The sequence below is a fragment of the Pseudopipra pipra genome, chromosome 5 (assembly GCF_036250125.1).
Source record: "Pseudopipra pipra isolate bDixPip1 chromosome 5, bDixPip1.hap1, whole genome shotgun sequence".
Taxonomy (NCBI): Eukaryota; Metazoa; Chordata; class Aves; order Passeriformes; family Pipridae; genus Pseudopipra; species Pseudopipra pipra.
This window is the reverse complement of record NC_087553.1, coordinates 6,773,685-6,797,421: the sequence shown is the minus strand read 5'-3', so window position 1 is coordinate 6,797,421 and position 23,737 is coordinate 6,773,685. Positions and strand designations below refer to the sequence as shown.

Genomic DNA, 23,737 nt, shown 5'->3' with positions numbered 1-23,737 from the left:
TCAGATTAGATGAGTTTCTTGGAGGGTAATTTACACCTTGTTTTAGAATTGTCATCATCTTCCCCTTGAAATAATTTTCATTTCCTAGTTGCTTTTTAGCAAAGTACATTTAGAATCATAGAATCATTTCCAATGTGCTCAAAAATTATCCTACTTTGCCCAAATGCCAAGGTGCATCTCCAGCCTCTTCTTATTCTGTGCCTATTATGCTTTGCCATAAGTAATACTAATTGATACAGTGTGTGTTGCATTTCCAGTCATTAAAGCAGCAGTGCAATTCAAATTTAAGGGAACTACTGGTGCTCCACATTAGGTAAAACACAACAGTTTCCCCAGAAAAAATAAATAATAAAAAAAAAATCAATTCCAAGAACTGCCTGCAATATCCAGGGTATTTGTTGTCTCTCCTGTGAATCGAGATGCAGTTTTTGAGGGCACATTCAAGAGTCCTATCAGGTTTATTTTATTTAAACTTCTAACTTTGTAGACTGGTCAAACAGGCCAGCCACAGATTCAAACATTATTTTAACTCGTGGCAAACTATGCAAAACAGTAGTTTCTTATGCTGCTGTCATCAGAAGTGAGTAGGGAGTTGCCTCTTCTTTCCACCAAATATCAGTTCCCCATAACCCTAAATTATCCAAATTCAGTTGTTTTCATGAGCACAGGCTATACTGGACCATCCAAATGTTCAGATTTGAAGAGACAACCAACCAAATTGCTCCTTGAACCTGATCTACCACTTCTGGTCCCTGACACACAGCACATCAAGACTGAAAATTGATAGTGGCAGTATTTTTTATAACACATGAACACATGCTATGGATCAGATGTGATTTGGACATACAAAATATAATCTCAATTTAAAAACAGGAAAAAAAAACCAAACCAAACCAAACCAAAAAAAAAACACCACAAACAAACAAAAAGTTGCATTAAAAGAAAAGAGTTTCTCTAGAGGATAGCAATAACAAATTATAGAAAGTTATTAGGAAGTTGAAAAATTAGTCAAAAAGTCCTTAATTCACAAATAATAACTGGGTGGTTGTAGAGACAGACCATAATCTTATTTTCCACAAATTCAAAAAAGAGTAATCCACTTCTCCCCACACACAAATTATATATGTTCACTTGTTTTCTTTTCTCTATTCTTTGACACAATTAATTGACAATACAAATGAGAAAGACGTTTCTCAGTAGTTATTTAGCATATAAAAACCATAATAACACCAAATGTTTACGAGCATCATGGAAATTCCCACTATTCCAAAACAAAAATAAAACCAAAAAAACTGGTGTTTTAGGGCTATTCTGAGTTTAATGAACTTATAGACACATATTTTTCCCACGAATAAAATCAGAAATTGTTCTCATATCTGCTCAACATGCAATTTTAATCAACATATAAGGCCAGCTGTCCTCTTCACATGTTCCTAATCAGCATTTTCTATGAAATACACAGCAAGAACCTTCAGCATGTTCCAACATGAATTAACTAACAGAAGACAAAAAAACTCAGCAGTGAAGTGAGAAAAAGAAAAGGAAGTAAAAGCCACATGTCATGGGCAGGGAAGAAAAAGGATAATGCATAGTCCCTTCCAGTATTCTCAGGAGATTCTGGAGGAAAAAAACCTCTTTCCCCTTTTGATTAGACAGCTTATGTGCTGGGACAGGCAAGGGGAAGGCCCAGGAGTGACTCTGTACATACACAGTTAGAGAAGGATGGAATTATATTTTTCGTAATTTTCGAAATCAAACAATTTTTTTCTCATTAAAAAACTGAACAGCAAATGGTTTCCTGAGAACTTCCCAGTTCATTTACAAAAAGCATTTTCCTCTTCGTAAGGAAAACTGTGACAAAAGGGTTTTTCTTCATCAACGCTCCACAACATCATTTATCATTTTGTATATTATTTAAGAGCATATGTCATCACTTGGAAAGGAGCTGAACCAGAATTTGTATCCAGCTGGACTTCGGGTAAGTAATGAGTCAAATAATCAAATCCAAATCTCCTGCTAGACTTTTTGGGTTCTGATGAAATTCAGAACTGAAAGAAGTCTCCAGAAACAGCTCTTCTCATGGGTTTTATGAAACTTGTTTATAAAAATCATAGCAGCAAGACAGCCATGTATTGAACCATAACCCAAATGTTCAGCATAAAAGAATCAGGATCTGAGATCACCCTTTTCTCTTCAGTGCAAGGATGGCTTAGCCAGGCTGTGCAGTGAAATACAACCCAGAGCCACCTGCAACCCAGCAAATTAAACAAGGGAAATGTTAAGAGTCAAAGCCTTTTCTGCTTCTTTCCATCCCTGCCAGTGATTTAACCTGCTCACACTATGCCGAGTCAGTCGGACTCAAATTTTCAGACGCGATCTGTGATTTGCTCCACGTTTTTGGAAGTGTTGACTGGATGCACTGGAAGCAACACGAGCTGTAAGTTCTCAGCACCTAAGTTACTCAAGTTTGGTGTAACAAAGCAACAGAGCACCTCAAACTAGAACCCAGCAGGGACTTCCAACAGATGTAAACACCCATGGCTTTCAAAGAGGTACAGAGGGAGAGCACAGCACTCAGTGCAACAACAGGGGATTTGGAAGACCTGAGCCCAAATAACCCAACCACAGCTCCCAGCTGACACGACCATAGAACCAGGCAACACCATGCACATGTGGGAGAATAAAAACATGAGAGTCTGGGAGGTTCTCCTGTTGCAGCACAGGAGCTGTTCATTTCACGGATGGAACAAAGAAAGGACACAGAACTTACATACGGCTGATAAGAAAACTGAGAGTCACACTGAAAATCACTGAGTTATTCTGAGGAAATATGAAATGTCTCAATGGTGCTTTGTGTTCCAGCAAAGTACTGAAGAGATATTTTCTTCATTTTAACAATATTTAAATTTATTTTATATATATATATATATAAGAAAAATGTGTTTGCTGCATGTCATAAGAACAATAGATAAAGAAATATGTTTTCTGCTGAAGAGTGAAATTGCTACTCAATAGCACATTGAACAACAACAAAAACCAGAGTTTTTTCAGGTAGTAAGAACCAAGCAACACAGAAACACCCGTGGCATCTTCTTGGCTTCACACTGTATTTTAGGCATGTATAAATAATATATATAATACATAAAAAATATATAATATATATTTAATAGCGTGGGCAACATCTTTCTGCATATCCCTCATTGGGGATGTTCAGTACTGAACCACTGTTCAGCAGTAACAAACTGTCTTCAGGACCAGCTCCTCAAGCTGGGCATGAGACCCATCTCCAGGACATCCCACATTTTCTGTGTCTGCAGAAATGATGACAAGGGAACCAGCGAGGATGCGTTATGAGGAAAACAGAGTATTTTAAAGAGATATTTAAAATATATTTATTTTTAAGATGTATTAAAGAGATGTTTTTAAGCAGCGATTTTTAAGAAACGGCACGGGTGTGATTTGCCTCTCAGTTAACATCGATGCAAGGCTGGCCCAGCCATGGCCATGGCCACGTCCTGCACGTGGCCACCTCTGACACCAAAGTGGTCATTCCCATCGGGACACCCAGTGCCAGGCACAAGGCTCCAGTCTCCCCCTCTTACCTCAGGGTCTTTCTCAATCTCCAGCCCCGCTTCCACCAGGTTGCGTTCGAACTCCTCCCGCTGCAGCCGCTTCTCCTCCTCCAGGGCGTCCAGCGGGCTCAGCGCCATCACCTCCACCCCTGGCAGCCCCGGCCACTCCTGCAGGGCTCGCTGGCCATCGTCCTCCACACAGCCCTTCCTGGTGCCTCCGTTGGAAACCAGGGCCAAGGAGGCGGATCGGCGGGTGCGCTCCGGTGAGCCTGGCCCGGGCGGGGGCCGAGCGAGGCGCTTTCGGTAGTGGTAGGCTAACACATAGTCCACCTTCCTCTTGCTGTCCCTGAAATGCATCCCACTTGGAGATGCCTTGTCCATGGCCCCTCTTTGTGTCCCGTCCAGGTAGTTGTTGATAATCTGGGAGAGAAACACAGTAGTCTCACAGACAAGACACCAAAAAAGCCCAAGGAGAAGGGAGGTGTGGGGTCTGTCTCCACACAAGCATGTGAACCATAGAATCAACTGGGTTGGAAAGGACCTCTGAGATCATCAAGTCCAACCCTTGATGCAACCCCACCGTGGTTACCAGACCATGGCACTGATGCCACATCCAGTCTCTTCTTAAAAACCTCCAGGGACAGAGAATCCACCACATCCCTGGGCAGCCCATTCCAATGGCTGATCACTCTCTCTGTAAAAAATTTCTTCCTAATATCCAACCTAAACCTGCCCTGGCACAGCTTAAGACCGTGAAGCTGTGAAGAATCCAGATTGGAAGTCAGCTGGGGGGAGGTGTGACCTACAAACATTCACTGCACACCAGCTTCAGTCACACTTCATTCCTCCTCTGACCACAAACAAATGGCTGGAGATAGTGGCCTTATCCCAACATGTGGGATACCTACCCCAAGGGGTAGGCACAGAGGAGCAAATCCTCACTGTCTCTCTGTCCTGCACATACACAGACCATACGGGAGAAGACACCCACACTTTGAAATGAGACAGAGAAGTGAGAATAAGGATCACATCAAACACTGGGAGATGAGAAAGCATGTGCTGTGGAGCAAAGCAGGGCAGGGAAGGGAAGCAAAAACCTGTCAGATGCCAAGAAACTGATCTTAGCTGGAACAAGAGAAATATCTTCAATGCAGTTCAAGGTCAAGAAGGGCGGGGATGGACAGAAACACTTTGGAAAACACCAGGGATTAGAAAGGGTACATCCCATGAATGGCTAACAGTGAGAGCTGACTTGTATTTTAAAGTGTTATGAAAAAAACATGTGACTGATCAGTAACACTGCAAAAGGAAATCAATTATTAGTAGCGTCCAAATTACCTAAATTGCACTCAGTTTCCCCCCCAGACCATCCCTGCTTCCTCATCTCCACTCTCTGAACCTTGCTGGGGCGAAGCTGCTCCAAAGCTGACCCTGCCATCGTGCCCCATTCTGCAGCACCCGTGTGGAACTCTGACACCTGGGCATTCACTTGCACTTCTTCTTCACTAAGGGAGCCCATAAGTTTTCCAAAACTGGTACCAAGCAACATTCCCAGTACAATCCTGTAGTGTAAGACCCTTCACAGGGCTCTCCACAGTGTCATTCAAATAGGGTCAACCTGATCCAAAGCAACCTAATTCCAGACATTTATGGTTCCCATAGGTGGCTAAACAGGCAAAATCTTGACAGGTACCAGTCACAGGTTTCTTCTTTCCCCTTCCATCACCCACACTGGTAGTCCCAAATGCAAAGTTAGCCACACATGCTGCATGGAAATTCTCTCATTTATTACCACAACACAATTTTTTGAAGGTATTATATAAAAGTCCATATTATTATATATGTAAATATCTCCCAGATTCTTGTTTTGCTTCACTTAGTTTTCCACAAAGTAGCTTTCAGCCATCATATCACTAAATGAATCTTGGTTTTGTATGCATACTACATCCTTCATTCTCCCACTAAATTACCACCAAATGATCTGTTCTGCGTATTACACTTACCACACGTTTTCTGTATATACATTTCATATGTATACACACTGTGCATACAGACTTTATGTAGCCCCTTTAGGCATATCTAAACTTACACTTTCTGGCAGAATATAAAACTGCATTTTATTGCCACTCCCCATTTCCTAATTAGATATATTTTCATGTGGTACTCACGGGCAGTCCATGCAAACCTCCTGGATCCATCTCTGCCACAGTGAAGGAATACCCTCCTTGTGGAGGCAGATTTCTAGTCTCCCTCCCAGAGAGTTTCAGGCTATAGAGCGCAGGAGTAATGACATCACCACCACCAGGCCACTGGCACAAGGCAGTGCATTAGCTGGTTCTGGAGAAGATAAGCTCTAAGCATCCTCTCCTCCTTTATTGGAGAGTGTGGGCAGAAATGAGAAGCACAGAAAAAAAATCTTGAGATGGAACAAGGAGGTTGGAGAACATAAAAAGTCACTCAGAGGTTTTCCTGTTTATTACCATGTGCAGCCAGCTGCCACATCCCAGCCACCTGAGAGAGCACCATAGCAACGTTTGGTGTTGCTGGAGTTACACAGAGCAATAGGATGAAGAGATTCGACAACAGCTCTCTCGCCCTCTCTCTTGTCTCTTTTCCTCCCTCTTGCCAGCAAAGTGCTATCCCCCCACAACTATGGGTGTCTGTTGCACAGAATGCAAATCGAAATTCCCACAGATTTTAGTGAAGACATTTCCTGGCCCTAAATTGGCACTGCTTTCCTTACCATGTGACTTTCTGGCTCAAGAAGACTTTATTAGGGAGGAACGCAAAGAAGTTGCAATTTTCCAAAATGCCTCTGAATGAACTATCAGGATCTTTTGCTCCTCTTTTCTCACAGCCATTGCAAAAGTCAGAAACAGCAATTTAAATTATTACCTTTGGTATCACTTTCACTGCTTCTAGTGACATTTTCAAGACAAGAAGCCTTCAAATAAAGCAATAAGAAAATGGAATGGTGGGATCAGCATTTCATGATGATTTTATTCTAGTCCTCTGATATCCAATATATCACTACAAATACATCCCAACAGCTCTGCTCTGAAGACTGCAGCCACACTACTTTTCTACCTTCCAATCCAGGCCCCCCTAGCCCCTGGGCATGTGCTGGCTCAGGGTTTGAACAGACACACCCAATTTAGTCATCAACCTGCAGATCTTTTCCTACACTAGAGGTTATGGCAACCCCCTTCTCTTGCTCTGAAGGATTTTGGCTAAAGCAAACAATTAAGAAAAGCTTGGTGAGATTACTACTGCAGCAATTAGTTCTTCCTGTACACTGAGAGAGACAACTGAACCACCTGGGGCTGTACTATCAATTTACTTTTATAGTCACTTTCCCAGCTCTGGATGGATTTGATTAACACACAGGAGGAGTGCACCATGCTTTGCTCACCCTGCTTCAAGCCTCTTCCTCATCTCAGAGGCATTTGAGGTAAGTCAATGAACATTAAATCCTACTTACAGAGCTACTGTAGGATGCCATTTGTGCTTCAAGAGCTCCATTGGTCCTGCTGCTGTGCAAGGAAGTCCTGTTGTGAGGAACAGTGAGGTATTTGCTGTTGTAGGCTGAAAAACAGTCCCTTGCTGGTTTTGCTGCCTTCTGTCCATTCAGAGTTGGGTGTGAGGAGGGTAGAGGAAAGTCTGAGAATGAGAGATAAGTGTTGTTATATCAAGCAGGTTTAGTGCAGGTAGTTCCCTAAAGGACTGGGAAATACAGTTAAAAGACACTATTCAACTTCAGCTGCTGCACTTCAGTAAAGGGAGAGGGGTGAGTACAACTGCAGAGGAACAACAGGTTCACCTGTGTGAACTGCTGGGGAATGGTGAACAATGAGATACAGCACTACCCTGGCTGGTCAACAGCATTTGTACTCCTGAAATTTGGTCAAGAGGTTAGGAGCTGGAAAGTGTGCTTGCAGCTGGCTGAGCACCTCTCAGGATATCAAAGAACAGAACCATAGATTATTCTGAGTTGGAAGGGACCCACAAGGGTCATTGAGTCCAATTCCTGGCTCTGCACAGCCCCAAGAATTCCACCATGTGCCTGAGAACATTGACAAAATGCTTTCCCAATCTGTGTGTCTCCAGTGACTGCACCCTGGTTCTCTGGATGCAGTGTTCATGGCAGGTGGGAGCCAAATGAACACCAGCCAGTTGTGCCACATTTGCTTATGGCTTACAGCTAGGCCTGAAATGGATGGTGTTTCAGTTGTGGTGTGAGGTGAGCAGACCTAGTGGCATCAGGTCAGTATAGAAATTTGTGGATAATGGTCATCTTCCCCAAAGTAGTCTCTACTTTTGGACATGTAATGGTGTGAAATTCTCATTAAATACATCTAAGTTTATACCTATATGTTTTGGTTTGAGAGACTAATGTCTGGAATCCTTTACTTTTAAACTTGTTCACCATCTCTTGTATTTGACAAATTACAGGGCCACAGTGCAACACAACAGACCTTAAAGTTCATTTAGTTCCAACCCCCTGCCATAGCAGGGACACCTTCCATTAGACCAGGTTGCTCTGAGCCCCATCCAATCTGGTCTTGAACACTTCCAGGGATTGGGCATCCACAACTTCTTTGGGCAGCCTGTGCCAGGGCCTCACCACTCTCACAATAAAAAATTTCTACCTAATATCAAATCTAAACCTACTCTCTGTAAGTTGGAGGCCATTCCCCCTTGTGCTGTCACTCCAGTCTCTCTCCACATTTCTTGTGGGCTCCCTTCAGTTTCTGGAAGGCCACAGTTAGGTTACCTCAGGGCCTTTTCTTTTCCAGGCTCAACAATCCCAATTCTCTCAGCCTTTCCTCATAAGAGACGTGCTCCATCCCTCTGATCAACTTGCTGGCCCTGCTCTGGAGTCACTCCAACAGGTCAATTCCAGACATGCAGTAGCACAGTGAAAAAATGCTGATAGAAATGGATAGAGAAACTGTGTTGACATGCAAATGTTTCATACTCTTTCCCCCTCTAGTGGTGCCACAACTGAAACAGGGTTGACTGATCTGTACCCACAGTTTCTTTGAGAAGCTCTTACTGTGGAGGAAAAACTACAGCTTGGTCCTTCCAGCATTAGTGTTTTATCCCAAGGAGAAGACAAAGATGTAGTGCACCCATCTGTCCACTACCACTAGAGAGACAAAGCACCAATGCCTCCCCAGTCAGGTCGTTTATCTTCCCCAGGAAAAAGAAGTACCAGCTCCAGTATATCCAGAGAGACACTGCATCCATAGTGTATTTCCGAAGTCTGGAATCCATATTTCCCCCTCATTTAACTGAACTCCTTCTGTGCCCTGTAAATAAGCTCGATCTACTTACCCACAACCATGAGACAGTGGGGAGACAGTGGAATGCTGAAGAAGGAAAAGCTTGGAGATGGAGGGAGCTGACCCCTAAATGTTATGATTATTCTTATGTTTCCTATCAATAATAGATTAGGGTCCAGCAGCACTTGAACAGTACAGTAGACTGACTCACCAGGCTTCCCTTTCTGATCTCCCAAGGAGATTCGTGCTTGGTTTACTTTAATGAAGCACATAATGATGCCACAAGGGAAACTCCAAGGAAAATAATTAATAAGTGAAGGTTTCATTCCCAAAGGCCACACACAATGTTTCTCCAGTATTTTCAGACTAAGTCTGGGATATCTCACAAGACCTTTACACAGTCAATTAAAGACCTTTTTTATTTCCAGTCCTTTTAACTAGGCCTAGGAAAAAAGCTGCAGTTCGTTTATAATAAAATGATTTCATTTCCATTATGCTTCCCAGCCTCCAGAAACTGTGTCACAAATCTGAGCTTAGCACTGAAACTGGTGAGGCAGTGAGGGACTCCCAGTCAGAATAAGTTTTTTGATGGAAATGCAATTGTCTTTTCTGAATTTGGAAGACTCCTGTTCTCCCAAAAGCTTTTCATCTTAGCAAAACAAACTGACTGAACCAAAATGTTTTGTTTTGAATGAATTCCACGTTGATAGAACTTGCCTGTGGTACTGCAGAGCCTCAGGGGCTTCTGCTTCAGATGCTGCCTGACCTCATTCTACCCTGTAAGGCTTTACTACATCTGGCCTTACATGTTCTCATTCTGTAAATATTCTGGAGGAATTAGTACCGATAGGAACAAGCTGTGTGTGTATGTATGTGCATATATATAAAGATTTTATATATGCACACATGCATAGCTTTGGTGTATATTTATATGTCTCCCCAGAGAACAGCAGCACAGTGAATCTTGAATTCAGACTGGAAAACAAATGTTCAAGAACCACACTCATTCTAGAAAAATAGCTGGGGAGCCATCCCTCCAGTCAAGCTTCCTGAAGTTGTAAATGGCTTCCAAGGACAAGACACCTCAAGGACAGAGATCAGTGACCAGGTCTGATTCCAGTGCCAATTCACAGCCAGTCACCACCTGTTTGCTCACTCAGTCTCTCTGCTCTCCTTTGCTTCAGCTTTTTGTAAATTTAAAGGTTGGCCACATGTGCACCAGTTGACCTCCCTGATTGTGTTTCCAAGTCCTTGTCCAAAGTGCCAGGATGAAGATGTTGCACTTGCTGTCAAAAGCAGAAGGATTGAGAGGGTGTGTTAAAGGACCACACGGCTTGTAAAATAAGCAGAATGGAGTCTGCCTAATTAGGAGCTCTGTATTAAATCCTGAGTAACAGCCAATTAACTGATCTGAGCGGTCCAGATGATCAGATTATCACAGCACAGCTACTTGCAGAATACGCTGTGAGTGCCATCCGGGGCACAGACAGTAGCCTGCTTTCATTTATCTTTCTCTCTTTCCAGTTAAGTATTAGAAATTACCTCCATTTCTGAAAGACACCATAGTTAGATTATTGCACAGACTCCTCTGCAAGGCTGTTCAAAAGATCTGCAATTTAGGAGCACTGTTTGGCAAACTTATTCCTTCCACCCTCTAAGAGGGCAGGAAAAAGAACTACTTGAATTTACTGTTTCTATGGAGCTTTACTCAAACATATCTTTTTCAAAGGATATATATATATAAATAAAAAGATGCAATATGGTTGCTCTTTAGGTCTCCAGTAAACAAATGACTTCTCACCTCTGGACATGCACATCTAGAGTTGCTGATTTCAATATAGCCAGCTGCACTTGTATAACTGATTTTAGATAAGTGCAGTGTTCTCAGATGCCTTATTTGAATAACAGAAGGATAGAATTTGACAGTTAAATTTCAAATATCTGGTATTTCTTTTTTTTTAGGATGGTTCAAGAACTATTTAGGTGTTTAGTCCTTTACTACTTAACTGCTACTAAAATCAGTCCCATAATTAAACTCTGCATTGGATGGTTCTCTTTATAAAGAGTATTTCTTCTCTAACCATATTCTGGAGATTGGGAAGGAAAGGGGGAACCACCATTACGAAAAGTCAAATGCAGAGGAAGACAACTGAGATACTGATTCCTACCCAAGAGATCCTCCTTGCTGATTGTCCTTGAGGCTCAGCATGTGGCAAATCAAACTGGGTGTTGGGAAGTGGTTCAGACAGGCAGATTCACCCAGGCTGTCCAAGGCATTAGTCAGGACTTGTCACAGGTGGTTTTGCCCTTTCCCTCTGCAGTCTGAGAGGTACTCCATAAGCACTCAGATTTGCCCTGTGTGTCTCTTGGTGGGAACACAGGTGGGTGGGAACAGGGAAGAATTGGCACACCTGAAAAATTATGTTTTCTGCTTCTAGCTCCACTTCTTCCTCCCTTTGGTTACATCCCCAGTTTCATTCCCCAGGAAGTCTGCTAGCCCAGGGCATATGGCTGGGACAGGGTGCTGAAAATTAATGTGGTCAGGGAACTATGTGAGACTGCTGCCTACCTCAAGCCTTAGCAGAACTGTCCATCTCTGATCTTGTCTTAACCCTTATTTCTCCAAGTCACACCTATACTTCAATTTCCCTGAAGCTTCCTAAAAGTTCCTCCTCTTCATGGCAGTTTTCATACCTTCTAAGCTGAAATTTGCTTTAATCTGTACCATGCTGCATTAGATGGCATTAGAGACAATCAAAACAGCCCTGTCTTTAATTCCTACTTAAAAGGCACTGAAATGGTGGTTTTGAAGACACAGTGGAAGAAATCTAACTCTTCTGGAATTGTGTTGAGTTTGATGGAGATTTGCACGAGAAGTAATTCTGGAACAAGCTGGGCTTCTTCATCTACATAATACAACTCTGTCTATAACTTTTCAGACCCCTCTCCTGCTGTTTGTGGTTTTTTTCTTTGTTTGTTTGTTTGTTTTCCAATTCTACTGTACATGTAGAGATTACAGAAAGCACCTCATTTTTCTGACCTAAAGCCCATATCAAGACTAACTTTAACAGTGAAGGACCTGAGATAGAAAAAGGGCACTGGAATAACTCAAAGATCAGCAGTAGACATTAAATCTAGTGCAGTGACATTAAATCTTGCACACTGTGGTCTGTTACAGAAATAATTTTAGGAAAGGAACTGGATGGGAGAGCACAGAAATAGCAAGATTCTGTGAGCTGTGTAATAGTTTGGAAATCACAGCAGAGATACAGCCCCAGCAACGGTGAGACAACGTGGAAGCAACCACAGAGTTTAGACTGTAACAGCAAAGCAAAAGTGACTCAACATCAGCTGAATGTTATTCTAAACTTGAACACTGGGAACTCAAACACAAAGGTTCTATGCACTGAACAGATTTGCTCCTCCTGGATGGGAATTGAGAGCTCGCTCCTGCACATTGTCTTCTGGAAAAGGATATTGCTCACTCCCCACAGTTGCATTGCAATAAGGCAAATGCAGGTGGAAGCAGCAGAAGTCCAGCACAAGGCATTTGCCTAGTGATTGTCTTTTCCACATGGATCACAATACTGACCCACAGCTGCACTTCCTGAGGCTTCAGAAGAAATGAACTCTGCATGTTTTATCTCTGAACTCTCTGTCTGTAACCTGGGCCATAGATTTCACTTTTTTTTTTCCCCCAAATGTCCTGAAAGAAGCCAGAGGAATCCTTCCAAAGTATTCTTTTCTCCGTTCCCCACCCCCTTTCCACCTATTCCACCTCATAGGCAGCAATTAGCAATGAAGCAGAGAATAAACTTACCGGGCATGTGTGTTTCCATGTTGCCTGGAGGTTTGGCTGGAAGTTGCGTCAGTGCTAATAGGATGTGGCTACGCTGATCCTGAGCACAACCTGCACTGGCTTAAGCAGTGAGCAGCACTAGCAGCTATTTCCATCCTGGCTTGATCCTGCTTTAAGCAAACCACAAACAAGCTAATTAGCGAGACCTTCTGTTTTGGTGATTACCCTCATGGAGGAAAGAAGGGGAAAAAGACAATGCTCCCATGACATGAGGGGCCGTGGCAATTCTCTGCCGGAACTTCAGCGTCTTGTCTTCATGCTCCACAACACCTCAACAAGCAACATAACAGGCATGTTTTGTCCTAACTCCCCAGAAGGCAGTGGAGAGGGAGTGGAAGAGAAGACACAAAAAAAACCAGCTAATGCAGAACCAGGGCTCTACAGCAGAGCCAGCTCTATCCAAAGACCCATCATTCGAGGCTTAAACCATCTTGGAGGTGGTTTCTGTGGGGAAGAGTGTCTTTATATCTGCAAAGCTTTGCAGTGCTTCCAGGTAGGAGGTAAGTGCAGAAACCTTTCTATAAAGCTCTGTTTCAAGTTCTCAAGTTACCTTACTGCCTGGATGCAGCACTGTCATTTCCTGCATGAAATATTCAGAGGATTATCTTGTAATCAACAGTCTGATCAGAATAGGTGATGGGTCCTGCTTAGCCTTCAACCTTACAATTTAAGCAATATATTGGGAAGAAAAGTTATTGATGCCCAGTGCCATCCAAGAAAGGACTTTTAGTTGCTAATGATAATTGGAGGGAGATGTAATTAATTGGTCTTCAAATATTTTTCTTCTTTTAGCTTATTTATGATGCTATTATGGTTTCTCTAACGTGAGAGGGAGAAATGGATTTATTCAATGACTGAGTAAAGTCCAGTGGTTCTACTAGCTTGTGAATTAGGACCACGCATTTTGTCATGACTTAAGGAAGGAATAGAAGTCGTCTGTGTCACATACAGATGTGCTGATGCTCTCTGGCTGTGCTGTCAAACATGCTGAGTATATAAAAGGAGCACTGCAGCTGTTGTGTCCCAAAAATTGGGCTGGGTGATGTAAAATTTTCCCAGAATGGTTGAGAAATCTGTATGGTGCTTTAAACTCATTCATTTACCCCACTGTTCTTAGTCCCTCCTTTGGAATAGCATTTCCTAATTTCTAAGTAATGTATCAATAGGTATCAAATACTTTTTTTTCTTTTTACCCCTGCTAGTAACTCTCAGAACTTCATTCAGAAGTTTTGAAAACAATTAATCTCTTTCCTAGATAGAGAACAAATCTACTGCTTTCTATACACTTATCTCAGGGAGAGGGAAATGAAAACTTTCTGAAAATTACACTATTTTATATCCACAATCTACACTGCATCTACTAAGCACAAAACCAGAAAGGCATACCTGCTAATTTTGGAACAGTATAGGAATGTAGAGCCAGGTCCTGCTGGGATCCCTGTGGATTTATAGCTCTGCCTGCACAGGTTCAAATTACTATGAGCCATAAGGATGGGTGCATTACAGGTAACACGGTTAGCTCAGGTAATAAATAATATACACAGCACGCAATATGATAGGAAGCAATATCCAGGTGGTTAGAAAGGAACTGGGATTGTAGTCTATTTTAAAGACTTTCCAATGGAGAAAATCATATCTTGGCATCACTGTGTTTCCTGAGGTACCTGGGCATGATGTTAGTTGATAAGGCAGAGCTGTGACAAGTAATACCAATATACTAGATTGTGTTTCACTGCTGTAGAGGAGTGGTGCTTGCAAGTCTGTAAAAGTTAGCAGAGAGATTAGGTGCTTTTAATTATTAAGAAGTTATGTAAGACTCCTCCCCAAATCCATTTGACATTCCTCTAAATCTATCCTGTAGCACACTCAACAATCCAGACAGAGTTCTGAAGTGCTGGGATGTGTCCCGAACCATTGGTGGAAAGGCAAGGCAAGGAAGCTCCAAACCATCCAGAATCACAAACAGTCTGTACGAGCTGGAAAACAATACTTGGGGGGAAAAAAAGCTTGGATTCATGCTCAGATTATGCAGCTCTGTACTAAGCAGAGTAGCAAGTCCAGCAATTGTAGGCTGCACTATGCTCTTCACTTCTGTCAGGGAAGGATGCTTCTGAAAATATTGGAGCTGCACTAAATGCAACTGCTCCGTGAGAAAGGCAATGAAAGGTCCATGGAGGGGGTTGGAGCCCATGGTCTTACCAGTACCACCTGAGCCCTAGGCAAAAGACACCTCTTTTAGGTCAGGCTGCCTTAAAAAGTTTAGTTCTCATGCCAGCAAGTCAAAGCCAAAAATGTATGTATACCTCCTCGGTCTGCTAAAGGAGATGTAATATTCCCTTCCTCTTTTTCTTTCCTGCCTGTCTGTTCCTATGACAGGATTTTCAAGGAAGAAGCTTCTTCTGGCCTTGAGCACAACAGGGATTTGGAACACACAGGTACTAGCCAGGCCTGAATAATAACACATAAACCACCCCAAAGTCCACAGGACTATGTTCTGTAAGCAAAGCCAGCAGGTTCTCATGGTCTAAGCCGGTGCCTGACTCACACAGTTATCTGATTAGAAGACCTGTCTGCAGCCATGAAGCCTGAGGCTGCAATCCTGTCAGCTTTCATGAGATAAGAAGGGTCAGTCTGGGTGAGAAAAAAAGGAGCATTCCAGTAACAGTAAGAGGAAGACACTGCCTTTACCTGCTATCCACTCCTTTTCATGGAATCAGAGAATGGTTGTGGTTGGAAGGAACCTTAAAGTTCACCCAGTTCCAACCCCCTGCCATGGGCAGGGACACCTTCCACTAGACCAGGTTGCTCAGAGCCCCATCCAACCTGGCCTTGAACACTTCCAGGGATGGGGCAGCCACAGCTTTTCTGGATGAGCTTCTTTGAACTCTTTCTCTCATTTGCTCTGCACACCTCAGGCTGTGCCAGTGCCTCACTGCCCTCAGGGGAAAGACTTTTTTCCTAATATCTAATCTAAATGCACTCTCAGTTTGAATCCATTTTCTGGTCCTCACCATTGCAGGTGGCTGTTCCAGGAGTTGCTGACCTGCAGCTTCAGATGAACTGCTGTGCAATGGGTGACCCAAACCCATCTGTCAGGGAGCTCAACATTCAGAGCCAGCTACAAGAAGGAGCTGGTGTGAAGATGGAGGTAACCTGGTGACAGAGATCTACTGCAGTAAGTGGGGCTGGTACCATTTAAAACTTAGTTTCTCTCCCTGGTGTTATTGTGGTCCTAGAGCAAAAGACAGAGATGCATAGAAGGCCTGCACTTCTAGCACTGTCCAGCAACAGAGGACATCTTGAATGAACAATAAAGACAAAAAGGGCTTACAGCTCAATGTGTGTTGAATCCACAGCTGAATGGCCAAAGAGAAGAAGCAGGGATCTGCCTGGTTCCACTAAAAAAAAAATACATCTTACCTTTTTAGCTGAAAGCACAGTTCTTGCTTGCTCCCGAAGAGAGCCTTTCATGCAGATGGGGAGGTGTTTGGACTATTTAAACATGTGACAGTGGCATTCATTATTAAAAAAATGTTAATTAAATGAGACGTTTAAATAATCCTTGTCTTTCAAAAGTGCAAATGGAATTAACAATCTTCCCTCTCTCATATTTTTGAGAAATTAGTGCTTCCCAGTGAAACTCCTTCACTGACACCAGATTCCTCCAGGACCAAAAACATTCTGGAAAATCTTTTGTGTTCCATGGCCTGGTCAGACCAACTGGAATTTAAATCCTGGTAAATTTATCCCTGCTAGCAGTAACTACATTAAACCTGCTACTGATAATTCTGCATTTGAAAGAACTCTAACTTTTGTAATTAATACAACAGATGAAGTTCTGGTATCTGGAAATAAGGGAGATAATCACTGAGCTTTCTCCTCAAGTTGGTCTGTGGTAGGGATGAAGTAAATAAGACTGTCCCTAACCCCGTTCACAAGTACTGAGGACTTGCAGAATTTACACAGCCTGTCCTCAGCACACACAATTTCTTTGCATCCAGCTTCAAGAGAAACATGTTCATGCATTGCAGAAATGTATTTGGTTGTCTGAGCCATTACCAGTACTGTTTGTGTATCAGGAACATCATGCTCTTACTGAGAAGTACTATGACATAAATACTGTAGTCCCTGAGCAGAGTTGGGGGGAAAAAAACTTAAAGTGTGTCACTCAGGACTGAGGTGGGGAATGCCAGGGTAATGCCTCTGAAGACAATGCTGAATGATTTGGGATATGTTCTTTAAGTATAAGCAGCTGATTCGGGGTTTGATTTTTTTGATTATGGTTGTTTGTTTGAGTTTTTCCTTGGACTACTTTCCGCGGAGAAGATGAAGGGGAACAATACAATCTGAAATATCTCTAGTATAGAGCACCCCAAGATGAATCAGAAAATACTCTGTTGTGCTAGTAAGTTTTATTGTTTGCTGTGTCGATACAATTAGTTAGTCAGGATTCTACAGGATAAGACAGTCTACAGAGAAAATGAGGCTTGCACTGTGAAGTTCCTTCATGATAAAACTTCAGATTAAACAACTGGGCTTCTGGGAAAGACTCATTCTGTACACTTCCGAGAGTAGCACTCGCACTGGGAGGCAGAAGGGATGTAGTGCTGCACCACCGTCCCGTTGGCACATCGGAACGGGATCGTGACTGTGGTGGTTTGAGTGGCCTTACAGCAGCTGCACAGGTCTTCCCATTTCTCTGTCTCAAGAGAGTACCTGGTGTTGCTTCTGCACTTGCCCTAAATGGAAAAAAAGAGATAGGAAGGTTGAAGAGTGCCAGACCTCATTCCACTCAGAATCCCAGTTCTTCCCTTCAAAACATCCACGGACGGCTTTGCCTGAGTTCTGTAAACATGAACTCAGAAACAGGGGCCTGATTCCAGAGTGTGGGATGCTGCTCAAAGAGTAATGTCTGACGAGCATAAGCATAGGAGAGGTGAAGAAACTGGTCACACACAAAAAAACCCCCGTAACTTCAGTTATCACAGGGCTGCTGTGTTGGCTGCTGAGCACATATGGTTATCCTTCAGCTGTATGAGATCATGCATTCAGAAAATGTTTTAGCCCAAATGGTGCAAACCACACATCCATTGTTGTCCTGCTGGTTGCTATTTTTTCTTGTTCTACTTGTCTGGCCACTTTAACAACTTAGAACAAGCTGTCAATATCTATAGCTATAACCTTTCATGCTGTAAAAAGAAATGGCCCCATATCACACCCTGTCAGAGTCCACTTCTTTCTGTGGCTCTGTGGTCCTATTTGTGACTCCAATGAAATAAAACAATACATATAAAATCTGTACTTTTGCAGGTGAAACTTCAATACATATCATTTTATGGCTAAGGACCACTGACTTTGTGGACAGGACAAGAGGTCAAGAATTATTAGTTATGTCATAACTTGGACTGTATACAAGAGTTGATTAAAATCCCTGTATGAGGGTTGGTTATCTTGGACTGAGCAGCTTTCCTGCTACAACCCAGTCTGGGAAGAGAATGTCACCTTTGGTTCCCAGTCTCAGAGAGATGGGAACACCCAGAAGGGAAACCATGCTCCTGTTTCAAAAGGAAGTTGCCCTATAAGGTATAAGCAGTGACGGGCTGGAAATTAACCTTTTAATCTGATTATGGAAGAAATGCACAAGACATGTAGAACACAACAGCTTAGTGCCAAGGCTAACAGAGAGTTATGTAGCTTATAGAGCACAGAACTCAAAACATGGCACTCTAGTTTAAAGGTCTTTTAAAGTATCATTCATCTCAATACCTATTTATGTTCTCCTAATGAACCTCAGAGCCTCGGTGCTTAACTATAGACTCAGATTCAAAAATCAGCTTTACCAATGCAAAGATAAAAATTATTTTATTTTTTTGTAGAAATTCCTCACAGAGCCACTTCAGAGTCATTAATTTCTGGTGGAAGCAAAGGAAAGTGGGATGAACACAGCCTTTGTGTCTAACATATATGCCTTTTCTTCATGCTGGCTTGAATAGGGAAAATTCAGCATCACCAAACCACTTTAGGAGATAAATGCCAATGAGTTTTACACTGAGTCAATCAGTGAGGACAGAAACTGATGCTCCACTCACTGAAGTGAAGCCATAGTGGAGGAAAATGTTTGCTTTCACAGGAGAGAAAGTGGGGAAGGACAGGTCTTGGGGCAGAGGGTGGTTGCTTTTGTTAGTTACCTCACAATGAGAAATGGGCACTTCCCTTTCAGCCACACATCCGTTGATATTCCCATACTGCAGTCTGGTACTTACTGGCCGACATTCCACTTCCACACCTAAAATAAAGCAGAAGAAAAAAGTGTTTGACATTGCTGAAAACTGTTTTTTGTAACTCAGTTCCCCTTATTCCTGAAACGGCTGGTAGCAAGATATTATTCCTGGTAAGATCCTTAGTGAGGGGTGTCTCCTTAGAGGAGTTAATGTAGAGTTGTGTGACTATATCACACTACAGCCCTAAAATTCCACTGGAGAGCAGGGTTTTCCTCATGTTTCTTTTCAATTGACTGCTTTGTTTTAAAGTCACCTTGGCCATCTAACACCTGCCTTTTGGTTTCTGTGTTACACAACTCTCCTTTTAAAGACAGTTCAGTGGCACATGGGGCAAGCAGGAGTACAGGGAAGGGTGACACACATGGGAACCCCAACATCCTGAGGAGAGAAACAGAGCACCCTGACCTGGCTATCCCTGTGCCTGTCACAGGAGAGACATCCCATTGCCTTGGGATGATGCCCCTTCAAGGACAGTCAGTGGGAGCAGCAGCTCTGAAGGTCACCTTAGAGACTGAGGAGAGCCACTGCCTTCTGGGCTGTGTGGGACTCCTCATGCAGTGCTAGGGAGGAACATGACTGACTTGGCATGGGAGTTTTAGGAGAGGAACAAAAGGTGGGGGAAGAGGATTAAGTGGTTTGGTGAGGAACAAGAGGGGGGAAAAAAAAAAGAAAAGAAAGTCAGTGTTTCTGGCTCCAGGGCTGGAACTACAATTTCTCTTTTAATGATTTCATCACTTCAATTGATAAAAATTGTCCACCTGGAAGGACGATTGCGTCCACCCAACTGAAAAGCCCAAGCAAAATAACTGTCATGAGATGAAACACAGCTTCATCCCCTTTTTGATCCTGACTTATCAACTTGCTTTTGAGTTACTTTATTACTCTCATTTATCTTTTTTTCCTTGTAGGCTGTGCCTCCTCTGCAAAGGCAAATGCTTGTAACTTAACAAGACAAATACAATTGGGATCAACAGAGAAAAGGTGTAAGAAGCAGAGATGCAACTGTTAAGTGGGAAAATAAGTAATATCCTTTGCAATTATCAAGTCCTCTGCCAGTTCCACAAAAATCCAGTGAGAAAATAAGCCTGTCCACTGACCACTGTCGTGCTCCTACGTGCTTAAAACCTGGACCAAAGCCCTCAGACACACTAACAAACTCCAGTTATGAAGGTATTACATAGAAAGGGAAACTGGCTTCTGAAACAACCTTTGCCTGAAGACATGTAGGACTCTACTGAGCCAAAGGCATCACCCTGGGCTTGAGAGGAGTTCTTTGCCCAGTTCTTATGGTACTGAGACATTTGGAAGATAGACTCTCTCAAGATCTTGCAAGGCAATGTAATCTGTGTCCATGAGAAGCTAATTATGCTCTTGTCTGACTTTAAGAATAATTAAATTGCTGTGGTTTTACAGTAGCTTTGCCAAGCCTTGGTGTTCCCTGGAGAGTATGTAACAGGCTGCGTGTTGCTACTGAGTGCCCTGGTGGCAAGATATAAATACAGAGGAGGGAAAAAGAGAGTCTTCTGTCTAAAAGTATCTGTTTGATTCAAAGCCATGTGTTAATCACCATCCTTCAATTGATAACCCATACTTAGCTGGCTGGAGGCAGTATGTTGGGTTTTTCCTTATGAAAGGCCCTGAATAGGGAAGCACAGGACTGTGCTGTAATACAGGGCTTTTCAGTTTTGACCTCTATCCAGGCAAACAGCAACAGGAATAAGGATTTGAAGGTCCATACAATATGGGAGTTTTTAGGCACGCAGCATTTCACTTAGATCAGTTTGCTTTTGCTGCTGCAAGGAGGTATCACTTTTAAATAACTGTTTAATGGATATTTGTATTGAGCTGTGCTCATTTGGGACTAGGTTTCTCCTCAGTTACTGATTGGCACTCTCATTTAGTGCAGCCTTCCCACCACCCTTCTCTGAAATCTTAAATCTGTTTTTGTTAATAAATAATTTTGGGTATTCCTTACTTGAAGCCTGGTAGATCAAAGCTCTCTCAACTAAATTACCTCTTTGATCCATTTGATGACAGTCTATCTCAGTAGCTTTCTATTTCTCAAGCCAGAGCTCAGTGATTATATAGACAGGCAGTGGCTGCAAACTCCCTAGGAGTTGACATCCTTCATCAGGGGTATTATTGCAGCAGTTCCTGTGCCAGTGTGGTGATGGGCTGCTATGCTGGCCATCTTTTATTTATTAGCACATGCATAGCAAAAAAAAATAGAAAATTAAAAAAGTAAAAGACATAACAGGACACGGGCAAGATGTTGATATTCTGACCTTATAAGAGAATACCAATCTTTTGTTACTTCTTTTAAAATTTTAAATATCTACAGTATTATTAATTTTTTACTTACAGGGGAGAAAACTGAGAGGTTTTCTGTTCACAAAAGCATCAGAGATTCATTTTAGAAATGAGAACCCAACCCTGCAATCCTTCCTTATGTAAGCAAAACCCTTTCCTACACTCACAGCCTGACTGACATTTGGATACATGAAATTAAGAGTTGCAGGACTGACTCCTAAACTGCCACATTTAAGATGCAGTCAGGCTGTTCCATAGGAATGCACCTTTGTCAAGCATTTCCCCTACCATTTTTTGGTTATTATATCATCAAAAACCAGTACTGCTACTAGGTTTTGGGGTTTGGTTTTTTTCTTTTGCTAAATTAATTTTAAGTTGATTGATTATTCATGAAGTGTTTTCCTCACATATTCAGTAGTATCAGGTTATGTGCCTTGTCAGGCTGTCTGTGCAGTGCTGTTCCTGTTATCACCAGATGAACAATAAAATAAAGCATTCATAATTAACATCTGCATAAAATGTGGGGAGTATCTATTTCTTTCTAAGCACTTGTGAATACTGTCAAAACACGTGTTCTAGATGACAAAACATGACAGCAGGATCCCAATCAGAGGGCGGAATTCTTTGCTGGTTTATTACAACCACACTGCTGAGCTCTGTTTCATTTAACTGCACATTATGCAAAATGCAGCTCCTTACACAGTAGCTTACACTCTCTGCAATTTCCATACAAGACTCCTGGCTCATTTACTTACATGTGTCACAGCAGGTGTTACCAATTTTTGCAATTCTGCCCTAAAACAACAAAAAAACAGAAAATTCAAATTTTGGCACAAGCGATACATGTTTGTTCTGCTGAAAGAACCCAAAGAATGGGTATTACAGGATATTAGGGGCAAAAAAAACCCCACCTGTATCTATATTGTATAAAAATATACATCTACTTCAATAGTCTTTTCTTTATCCTTTTTAATGCTTTGAACTGGTGGCTGTATTTGCTGATAGCTGATTTGAAATAATTTACTATATTAGCAAGTTCAACACCAGAAAAATCTTGCTTTCACCTTCTAGTAGGAGCTTTCTAAAGTAAAAACATCGGATATAAATAAATTCCTGGAAACCAGAGTGATAAAATCAATAGCATTCAAGTCTTATGTCTGTTTAAGAAACGAAGTTAAACAGCCATTCATTATTATTTCAGCAGTATAGGTGAAAGTATGTCTATTCCACAATAGCTGAAAATGTACAAACAAATCAGCATAAAACATCACATCTGTCAAGCCAAAAACTTTGTTTCTTGTTTCGCTACTACCATTCAGAAAATAATTCTCAGAAATACGTGTATGGTGCAAATGGTTGAAAACCCATAGTGAAAGGAAAAAAGGAGCAATATTTACTCTGCAGGATGATGCCATTGTTGCACTAAACCCCTGAGCTTCCTACAGCATTGTAAAACTTCATTTCCCTAACCTCAGAGAAAAAATGTCTTAGCATTTCAGATGCATATTTATTTGGAAAAAAAAAAAGAGGGGTTGATCTGATTGTTTTCTCAGTTTGTGTAATTATTTACTGAGTTTTCCTCTGGACATCAAACTGAAAATTATATTTTATATATTTTACATAAATATAAAATGTTATATATATATAGTTAGAAGAACCATTTTCATATGTTTGATACCTCAAGTAGTCAGCTTCATATTCGTCTATGATGCTTTATAACAGAGTTACTTCTCCACCACAGTACTGCCCCACAAAAAAACAACATATATTTTAAACAGAGAAAACTTACATCTTTCTGAATTTCAAAGGAAGTTCAAATTCAGTTTAGCCAAGGGGCTGGGAGAGGGCTGGGGTTTCCCACCCTAACACACATAAAGTACCCATATACAGCACCATAAACATGACAGAGTCCATCAGAAATCCTGGAAACAGGAGCCATTTCACTACTTACTCCTTCAGCCAAGCATCTCCTGGAATCAAATGGAGGACAGCTCGTGATTCTCCTTTCCCAGACAAATTCCCCTTTCTCATTGACTCTGCAGGAGTGACTGTCACAGCCATCCTGAAGGGTTTCATTTGGCTGTAAAGATTTAAGGGTTGTTAGCCTCACACAGAAACAACCGGGGACAGGAAGTTTTCAATCATTTACTGATATTTCAATTAACCTACCATGGTGGTGACATTATAAAACACAGAATTGTTTATCAACTATTTACTCATCTCCTATTTACTTCCACAGCCATATTGGTTACAGCTCTGTCAAGACTGCCAAAGCCTGACCTTTTCCAGCTCTCAAAAGGGAAGAAATTTTCCATTAACTTGAATGAGAAACTTCCCTAAGTGAGAAACTTGGGAGTTTAGCCTATGAATTGTGTTTTAAAGAGATATACATTAAACTATTTGCCTTCTGACTGAGTTGGGAGCTTCTTT

At 41.9% G+C, this 23,737-nt stretch overlaps 2 protein-coding genes across 2 annotated transcripts in view; both read right to left on the bottom strand.

The window, feature by feature from the left end:
* ANO2 (anoctamin 2) overlaps positions 1–5,995 on the bottom strand; it is a 154,985-nt gene extending 148,990 nt beyond the window's left edge. Inside the window, exons 1-2 of the mRNA XM_064654295.1 lie at positions 5,741–5,995; positions 3,603–3,992 (exon numbers count right to left, since the gene is read on the bottom strand). Of these exons, the coding sequence (XP_064510365.1) occupies positions 3,603–3,992; positions 5,741–5,770 (420 nt within the window). The 5' untranslated portion in view covers positions 5,771–5,995. The remainder of the gene's footprint in view (positions 1–3,602; positions 3,993–5,740) is intronic.
* An 11,118-nt stretch (positions 5,996–17,113) lies between these two features.
* The window catches only part of VWF (von Willebrand factor), a 133,020-nt gene continuing 126,396 nt past the window's right edge, over positions 17,114–23,737 (bottom strand). The window contains exons 49-52 of the mRNA XM_064654293.1: positions 23,259–23,387; positions 22,063–22,102; positions 18,905–19,002; positions 17,114–17,455 (exon numbers count right to left, since the gene is read on the bottom strand). Coding sequence (XP_064510363.1) covers positions 17,267–17,455; positions 18,905–19,002; positions 22,063–22,102; positions 23,259–23,387 — 456 coding nt within the window. The 3' untranslated portion in view covers positions 17,114–17,266. The remainder of the gene's footprint in view (positions 17,456–18,904; positions 19,003–22,062; positions 22,103–23,258; positions 23,388–23,737) is intronic.